Source organism: Sorex fumeus, unplaced genomic scaffold (genome assembly GCF_029834395.1).
Source record: "Sorex fumeus unplaced genomic scaffold, SorFum_2.1 ptg000029l, whole genome shotgun sequence".
Classification (NCBI taxonomy): Eukaryota; Metazoa; Chordata; class Mammalia; order Eulipotyphla; family Soricidae; genus Sorex; species Sorex fumeus.
Window position 1 is genome coordinate 13,513,482 of NW_026606086.1, and position 10,138 is coordinate 13,523,619.

Below are 10,138 nucleotides of genomic sequence, written 5' to 3' on the forward strand. Positions count from 1 at the left end.
ATATATATATATATATATATAATCTTTCGACATTTGTAGAATTTCAGAAATGTGTTATTTCTTGAAGTAACTAAAGAAAAAATCCCAGTAGCTGCTGAGTGCAGGACAGAATTTGTTATTAGGACTAGTGTCATTTTTTAGTCAATAAACAATAAACTGTTCTAGCCATAGAAAATACCAAAATTAACACTATATGCAAGACAGTTGTACTACCAGCTGTCATATTGCTTGAACCCTGAACTAGAAGGAAATGATAGGAGGAAACAATTTACTCTGATGGCGAGAGATAAATTTTGAAATTAAGGATGCTGTAAAAATATAATAAAATCAAGAGGCAAACTCTATGATATAAGGTAGGTTTAAATAGACCACAGAAATAGTGATCAAGTTATGGATCACTGAACCAAGAGGCTTACATCTCCCTGAACAGTATTGTTAGGAGTACTGGGTGAGACTCTTAGCACTGCTTCGGTAGCACCAAAAAAATAAAATTAAGAGGCTGGAGTAATAGCACAACAGGTAAGGTGTTTGCCTTGCACATGGTTGACCCTGGTTGAATTCCCAGCATCCCATATGTTCGCCTGGCTCCACCACAAGGAGTGATTACTGATTGTAAAGCCAGGAGTAATCCCTGTGCATTGCCTGGGGTGATCCAAAAAGAAATTAAAAAAAAAAGAAATTAAATAACAACAAAGCAACCAGAGCTAGAAATGGAAATATGAGATAAGGTCATTGACCACATTATACCAAAAAAAAAGAACCAAACACACCACACACACACAACAAACCAAAATAAGTAATTCTTTTCTCTCAGAGAACTCCAAGACAAAAACTTCATCTGAAAAAAGGTAATTAGGTCACAGCAATGCTAATAAAACATTTCTAAAACAAAAAATTTTTGTAGAGATTATAGAAATCAGAGCTTATTTCTAAATAATTTTTGATAGTTAAAATTTATTCACTTTTATATAATTATAAACATTTGTTAGTTACTTTTTATTTAGTATTTATGCATGTACATAGGTATGACAAATAGATATGGACTAGACAGAAAATCATTTCTATTGACATACTGCCTATAAATATATGGGAATATTATTACTGATTCATAAAATAATTTGTATTTAGATGGTTTTGCATTTTAATCACAGAAGCTAGTGTATATGGAGATGAGTGACTTGATCTTCATAGGTATAAAATGCAGAAAGATTGCAAAGGGACAAAATACATAGGACTTGAGTTTGCTGCATGTTTGAATACCATGCTCTTAATTGCTTGAGAACAGTATGGGGTGTTTTTGTGTGTGTTTTTTGCTTTTTTTAAGGAGGCACAGCAGGAAGTGCCCAGGACTTACTGCTTGATTTCTTTCTTAGGAATCACTCTCAACTCTGCTCCTGGGACAACCTCGATCAGCTACGTGCAAGGCACGTTCCTCATCCTCTGTGAAATCTTTGTGGCCCCAAGAAAAGTAGTCGTTTTAGAAAGTCATTCAAGGCATTTTTCACTTGTTTGGTTCTCAGAGTATAAATATATGGATTTAACATGGGAGAGATTGAAGTAACGAATACTGACGCGACTTTATTAGTAGCCATTTCATCTTTTGCAGAAGGTTTGATATAGATAAAGATGCAGCTGCCATAAGTGATGGAAACCACAATCATGTGGGAGGAACAGGTAGAAAAGGCCTTTATCTTTTGCTGAGCAGAGGGGAACCCAAGAATCGTGTGAATTATACTCCCATAGGACCAAACCACAAATGTGAAAGTCACTAGTAAGATAAATGAACAGCAGAAAAGAACCAACTTCTCTATGAATTCTGTATCAAAACATGAGATTTTCAGGAGAGGATTAACATCACAGACAAAGTGGTCGATTTCAGAGTCACAGAATTCCAGTGTCAGTCCATAGCCTAGTGGTGGTATTAAGAGCAACAGTGTAATTATCCAACAGCCAGAGACAAGTTTTTTGCAGACCATGGGATTCATGATTGTCATATAATGAAGGGGTTTGCAGATGGCTACATAACGATCATAGGACATAGTTGCCAGAAGAAAAAATTCTACTATTCCAAATAGGTCTGTGAAAAATAACTGAGTTACACAAGCGTTATAGGTAATGGTTCTATCTCCTGTTTCTATACTGTACAAGAATCTTGGGATACAGGCAGATGTGAATGAGATTTCTAAGAAGGAAAAATTTTGCAGAAAATAGTACATGGCAGTTTTAAGGTGGGTATCCACAAAGGTGAGAATGATGATGGTAAGGTTTCCAACAGCACTCAACATGTAGTTGATAAGTAGAAATATGAAAAGTAGAATCTGCATTTGTGAGTCATCTGTCAATCCCAGGAGGATGAATGTGGTTATTGCTGTGTGATTTCTCATTCCTCTCTTCTACCTTAATCTATGTGTAAAATGGAAAGAGATAAGAGCAGGATAAGGAAAAGAATGGGTTTTAGTTAGAAATGTCAATTAATGTGTATATTCTTTGGCTTGACTATTTTTGAATTTCATGTACTTTGAGATAGTCACATGACATTCAACGGGTTTAAGACTAGCTTTCCAAATTATTAATTAAAATTTCATGAGTACGTGTATTCGAATGGTAATAATGTAAATGGGCTGGAGCAATAGCACAGCAGTAGGGTGTTTGCCTTGCATGCAGCCGACCTGGGTTCGATTCTTCCGTCCCTCTTGGAGAGCCCTGCAAGCTACCAAGAGTATCCTGCCCGCATGGCAGAGCCGTGTATTCAATATGCCAAAAACAGTAAAAAGTCTCACGATGGATATGTAACTGGTGCCCACTTCAGCAAACTGATGAACAATGGAAACAGCGCTACAGTGCTAATGTAAATAATTATGTGTATATGTTTACATTTGCATATCTTATCACTAATTACTTTGGGGAAATTGGATATATATTCTTGCAGGTAAGGTTTTGCCTTTTCTATAGTCAACTCTATGTTACTCCACAGTGCCACATGTGGTTCTATGAACTCTACCTGTGGTTATTAGCTGAATTTTATTGTTTTACCTGAAGTAATTTTTATAGATGACTCATGCACTGACAATGTTCAACACAAAATATTTGTTGATGCTTATCTTACAAAACAGATATATATTTTCCACTACAAATAAGCTATACATACCATACCTTTGTACACCATAATCATATCTTTAGATATTTTCTATAGATCACTGGAATGATCATACTGTGTTTTATTTTCACTAACCCATCAATTTTGTTTCTTATATAAAAATAGAGTATAGATTATGTGATGATATGGAGAATAAAACACTGATTATGTGGACAACTGAATATATTATGCTCACTGTTTAATGATTCATTTCTTTTTTGTCTAAGTAAAACGTATTCACTCTACTTATTCTAGGGATTAACAGATGGTCTAATTTCAATGGAAAAAGATTGCAGTTTTCTTGTTTCTAATTTTCAGATCAGTCCTCCACAGTCTATGATATAGTTTCTAGAAAAACCAAAGTAGTAAAATAATGTTCTCAATGAGACTGCTTGATTCAAATTTAAACCATCAGTCCACAAGCCATGCTGACTCCTAGATTCCTAGAATGTTTCTAGGGGAGTATCCTATTGTTATTTTTAGTAGGTGCTTTCTTTATGGTGAAAATGAAACCATAAAGTAGGCACTGTATTTTAGATTTCCCTTGTTTGACATTTTCCATTATACTTCATGATAGTTTATATTTTTTGCTTGCATCATATCCTCATTTAGTTTTATTTTTTGTTTCGATTTTTTGTTTCATTTTTGTTTCTGGATTTTCTTCTCCCTACTTATTTTCACTGTATTTATCACACCTTTCCTCTATTTTACCTTATCTGTTTTTTTGTCTTCTTAATAAACATTCACTACACGCAGGAGTTCAATTTTGTGTTTAATTCATGGTCATTCTAACTAATGAAAAGTGGGCTCAGAAAATTCTTATTTTACTTAAATTCTACATGCTCATTATGAAATACTGCTTCATTTACACCACTAATATTTCTTATTTCATGCATTTTTTAGTATGCTAAAATGAAAAAAAAGTCTATTGCCCTACATTTCTAACAGAGAGAAAGCAGTAGTGCTGCTTTGTTATCTCTAATTTCCATATGTGTATCTTTATTATAACTATCAGAATCTTATTGAAACCTTGGAACAAGAACTTTAACTTGAATTTATAACAAAAGTTGTTCTGTTTTTGTGCCTCAGACAATATCATTAATCATTATAATATGTATCCTAATGCCTTTATCTCCAAAGCTAGTCCCAGACCATGAGATTTTCTCCCTCACTAAATAAAATAAAATAATTTTGATAGAAATACAAATTAATTTACCTGAAATGTGAATAGTTTCACTTTAAAATAGTTTAAATTGAGTGTTGAAATAGTTCGTACCTCAGTATGTAAGAAGAAAATCTGCCAGGGTTTACAGTCACTTGGGAATAGGAGAGATCATTCCGTTTGTATTCTTTGGGAAACTGGATCTCTTTTCCAAGACAGGTAGAACAACCTAATTAATACCACATTAGAGAATTGAGAATTCAAAGTTATGTATTCAAATAAACTCATACTTCAGACAAGATTGGGAGCATTCATTGTATGGCCGTAGACTAAACTCATACTTCAAAAGAGAGATATTGGTAACTTGGCGGTAGATGTGATGTGGTAACATTATATTACTAAAACACAAAATAAGTATTTGTACTCTTGTAATGCATTGCATCAGTATACAGATTCATTAATTCCAGACTGTATTTCATTATCAAATAAATATAAACGTTTTCTTATTGACTTTTGAAACACTTGAACTTGAGGATTTACAGATTTAATACCTGGGAGATTTTCTGGAAAGCTGCTAAAATAACATGTTTGAGTAATGTGAAAAATCAGTACAAACTGTTGTGAGGTATGTGTAGTCGAGCAGTTTCTAGTCAAGCACCTACAAACTGAGGTGCTTGACTCATCTCTTTAATTATATATGTATCGCCATATAGCTGAAGGTGATATATTATACATATGCATATCATGCTCACATTTTATTGATTCACTCTCTTGCTGTGGATAAAACACATTCAGTTTTATCTTAATAAGTCATTGACATTATGGGACTGGAGCAATAATACAGTGGGGTGGGGTGTTTGCTTTGCACGTGGCTAACCCAGGTTCAATTCCCAGCATTCCATATTGTCCCCCAAACACCACCAGGAGTAATTCCTGAGTGTAAAGGCAGGAGTAACCCCTGTGAATCACGGTGTGTGACCCAAAAGGCCAAAAAAAAAAGTCATTGGAATTATTATCAACTCTATATAATAGCAGATAGCATTATCTCACTGTATTATTGATATAACTTTCCATATCAATGCCTTTAATCTATTCTAAATTTTAAATGCAGTTAAAAATTTGAACCTATGTAATTCTAACAAAAATAACTTTATAACAAAAATAATTAAAAATATCAACATGAAAATTAATTTATCAACATTCAGTGTATCTTTTATTTAGCATAACAGTAAAGGCCATTCTCTTATTTGGAAAGGTTTTTATCTATATTATTCTAAATAAAATGGCAATAGCACAGCGGGTAGGGCGTCTGCCTTGCACGCAGCCAACATGGCTGACCCGAGTTTGATTCCTCCGCCCCTCTCGGAGAGCCCCGCAAGCTACCGAGAGTATTCGATATGCCAGACACAGTAACAACAAAGTCTCCAATGGAGACGTTACTGGGCCCGCTCAAGCAAATCGATGATCAACGGGAGGGCCTTTACTTTACTTTACTTTTACTTACAATAATTAAATTAGCACTGCTGTTATGAGCAAACCCTAATAATAAGTGTAAAAGCAAGATTCTTTTGTATTAGGGTAAACCTTTTTGGAAATTTACTGAATGGGAGAAAATAGTCTGATAAATGTGCTTTTGAAAATAGACTTGTTTTAAAGATACTTATGAAATTTACAAAAATACACAAGAAAATAGGCTATTGATATATGGGGAAATAACTGAATAGACAAAGGAGATATGAAGGTATCTACCAGAAACATAAACTATAGCTCATTATGATTAGTTATAAGGTAAAAGCAAAGCAAAATAATAAAATATAAGCTCATACCTGTGAGAATGGCTAGTATGAAACTAATCAGAAAGAGATGTTTCAGCAGGGAGTCGAAAGGAAACTTCAAACACTATAGAAAGGAATATGAAATAATATATAATTTTTTAAAAATATAATAATACTCTAAGCAAGGCAGTATAAGAACTTTCAGGGTACAGGGTACTAAAAATGAATCTACAATATTATACATTATTTAGTAACAATTATTAAAGGAAGTGCAAAATTCCAAAAGTTTTATATATGTAATGTAAAATTGCATGATTCGATATAAGTAAAATATATTTCTGAATGTAATCTCTAATGATATACGAAAAATTCAAAGAATCTTAAATGAAACAAATGAGTATAAATGTAAAAAATATTTGCATAAACAAAAATGTTTCCTTTATTTAAAAATAGTAGCACAACTGTAGGGCATTTGCCTTGCATGCAGCCAGCCCAGCCTAGCCGGGTTCAATTTTTTTTGCCCCTCTCAGAGAGCCCAGCAAGCTACCAAGAGTGTGTCACCTGGAAAGCTACCTGAAACGTATTCAATATGCCAAACACAGTAACAACAAGTCTCACAACGGAGACATTACTGGGCCTGCTCGAGCAAATCGATGAACGATGGGAGAACAGTGCTAAAGTAAAACATTTTGAAGGCAGTCAATAACAATTACTTCAATGGGATACATTTGAAATTTTCTTTCTCTATAATTACAGTTTCTAGGAGTTTTATTAAATGAAGTGTTTACAGTTTCCTATATATAATATGCTCTCTTTGTTTATTTTGGTTTTCGGTGTTCAGGGTTTACTCCTGGCTTGGCACTCAGGAATTGCTGCCAACATAATTGGGAGACCATCTGGGATGCCAGAGGTATCAAACCCAGGTTGGCCATGTGCAAGGAAATGGTCCTATCTGCTGTACTTTTGCTCCAGCCCCTCATGTCATCTCTGAATGGTGATAAACTTCTTTACCATCTTGGATCCAAGGAGTTGGATCTGAATCTTCTCTGTTATGAAAAATAACAACAACAAAACCCCTCAAATATCTAGGAATCCATATAATTATAACGTAAAAACCTATTTAGTGAAAATTATAATTCATTTCTGAGTAAAACAGAGGACCAATGAAAATAGAAGTATACCCCTTGCTATAGAGTGGGAAGATCAACATCATTCAAATGACCATCTTCTCCAAGTAATTAACAGATGCAACATGATCTACATCAAAAATTTTATGGCATACTTTAATGACATAAACAAACACATCTAAAATTCAATTGAAGGAATAAAACTACTAAGATAACCAAAATAGTTCTGAAAAAAAAGTAGGGGAGACTTAATTTTTAAGTGAAAATCTGTGTAATCAAAGTCTCCTGAAACTAGAACAAATACACACTCTCCAAAACAATGAAATGAATAAAAGCCCTTATGTAAATGCTCAAACATAGAAACAGTTGATTTATAGTGAATTTGTGTATGAGGTCGACCAACGAGAGCCTCTTTGACAAAATATGTTCAGAAATCTTGTGAGCCACTGTAACACTGTAGTACTGTCCTCTGGTTGTTCATCCATGTGCTTGAGCAGGCCCGGTATCATCTCCATTGTGACAATTGTTACTGTGTTTGGCATATGAATACACCATGGTAGCTTGCCAGGCTTTGCCAGCAGGTGAGATACTCTTGGTACCTTGTCGGGGTCTGCGAGGGGGAGGAGGAATCAAACCCGGGTCCGTTGTGCCAGCCGCATGCAAGGCAAACACCCTACTGCTGTGCTATCTCCCCAGCCCTTTGTGAGCCATAGGAAAATAAATGAATTTAGACCCCTCTCTTATGTTTTACAAATTTCATACCAAGATGAAATGATGCACTTGATTTACTTATACATACTACACACCTGTATGTTCCAAATACATGTAGGAAAGGATAAGCAGACTTTCCAACATTTTGATTCTCCGAGGACTCATTAATGATGCAATGTCAGCAACAAAGTAAATAATAGTAGAAATAAATTAACGGAAATATAGCAAACAAAAAATCTGCACTCTACAAAAAATCACTGTCATTGTCCTCCCGTTGTTCATGGATTTGCTCAAGCAGGCCCAGTAACGTCTCCATTTTGAGACTTGTTGTTACTGTATTTGGCATATTGAATATGTCACGGGGAGCTTGCCAGGCTTTGCTTTGCGGGTGAGATACTCTCTGTAGCTTGACAGGCTCTGTGAGAGGGGCAGAGGAATGGAACCCAGCTCGACCGGGCTGGCTGCATGCAAGGCAAATGCCGTACCTCTGTGCTATCGCTCCAGTCCTACAAGAAATAGATATTTAAAATAAGAAGACAGCTTGCTGATTCAGAGGAATTCTTTTCATACCATTCATCAGACAAAGGGCTGATTTCTAAGATACATCAAGCACTTTCAAAGGTCAACAATAGCCAAAAACTCACAACGGAAAGGGGATAAACAGACATTCCCTCGAAACATGGTCAACAGACAAAGAAAAATGTTCATCATGTAATAGACTGTCAGGGAAGTGCAAATAAAAACAGTGATATATGACCTAAATCCAGCAAAATTGGTGTAAATGAAAAGTAACAGAAATACTAAGTGTATGTGGGATGTGTTGAAAAAGAAATGCTTAATCACTGTTGGCGGAACTGTTCTGTACTACTGGAAAACAGGTTGGAGACCTCTCAGAACATTACCAATAGAAAACTATCTTACTCCTTGGAATCTATTCCAAGATCACAAAAAAATTATTCTGAAAATAAGTATATCTATGTTTAATGGACTAATGTTTCCAGTATCCAAACAAAATGTGGTATAGATACACAATGGAATTTTATTCTGCTGTGAGAAAAAATGGTTTTGCAGCTTTCTGTCACTTAGATGAAATTGGAAATCGTCATGCTAAGTGAGCTGAATCAAAAAGTAAAAGATAAGCAGATGATTTTACTCCTGTGCAGAATACAAAGAAACACAAAATAGGATTAGAAACTTCCCAACACAAACAAATCCTGATGTATGATTGATAGAACCACACATGATTCCTGTTGATACCTTTATATTAGGTGTCAACTGGGATAGTTTTTCCCAATATTGGTGATTTAATTATAGCTCTAGAATTTCAAACAATGTTGTTAAATTTTATTTACCAATTTTTCCGCAGTACCTTTATTTCTAACAACACATTCAGTGTCCCCTATAAATCTCTGGAAATATTAAAGATAAATTTAATAAATCCCATATAGACCAAAAGTCTTATCTTTTAAGTCTTTTAAAAATTTTACTGAACACCAAGAAATAATTTTGAATTTTATTTTTTATAAAATATACTGCAATTAGATAAGTAGTTTAACATTATTTAGAAATGTTATCAAATCTCACGATTGTGTTATTAAAAAAACAGGATGATCAATTTATATTCTGCAGCTTCTGAAACTGACTCATCAGTTTCACAAGTCAGCAACAGCTGGTTTTTCAAATTTAAAAGGATTGATTACAACAATGCACACAGAATATGTTGGCATATAAGAAGTAAAAAATATCGATTTCTAATTATTCTTTCTGGTATTATTCTTTTCAGGTTTCTTACTTTCAATTTGCTACTCAGAAATTTATGCCACTACATTTTCACATTAAACAAAAACCACTATGACTGTTGTTTAATTTCCTATATTATTTACAGGTGAATTTTGGTAACTGTAAATGTCCTATATCTGCTAGTGATTAAGCAATTAAGGACAAAGACTGTGCAATTTTTAGTATGAGGTATCAGTTTTCCAATTTCTTCTAAGCATTCTTATGCAGCACATGACAAGGGAATATATTTCTAATAGTCAACAGAAAATGAAGTATATCATGTATCCATGCTAACATAGAAATTTAACTCTAAGACTATCATTAGCTAACTCTACTATAGCTTCTGAGGAGAGGATTACAGGGGAAGGTTACAGGGAAGGGTAAAGGGGAGATTTATGGGGGAGGGCTATAGGGGAATGTTACAGGGGAGGGTAAAGGGGAGGGTTAT

The 10,138-nt window shown here is 34.4% G+C and overlaps 1 protein-coding gene across 1 annotated transcript; it reads right to left on the minus strand.

The window, feature by feature from the left end:
- Positions 1 to 1,433: 1,433 nt before the first annotated feature.
- Positions 1,434 to 2,384, minus strand: LOC130024644 (olfactory receptor 6C2-like). Its single transcript, XM_056115343.1, has one exon. The coding sequence runs from the start codon at positions 2,382 to 2,384 to the stop codon at positions 1,434 to 1,436; it is 951 nt and encodes a 316-aa protein (XP_055971318.1).
- Between the last annotated feature and the right edge of the window lie 7,754 nt (positions 2,385 to 10,138).

What these genes read in the sequence shown, in the direction of transcription:
- LOC130024644 (XM_056115343.1), bottom strand. Translation starts at nt 2,384, where the DNA reads ATGAGAAATCACACAGCAATAACCACATTCATCCTCCTGGGATTGACA.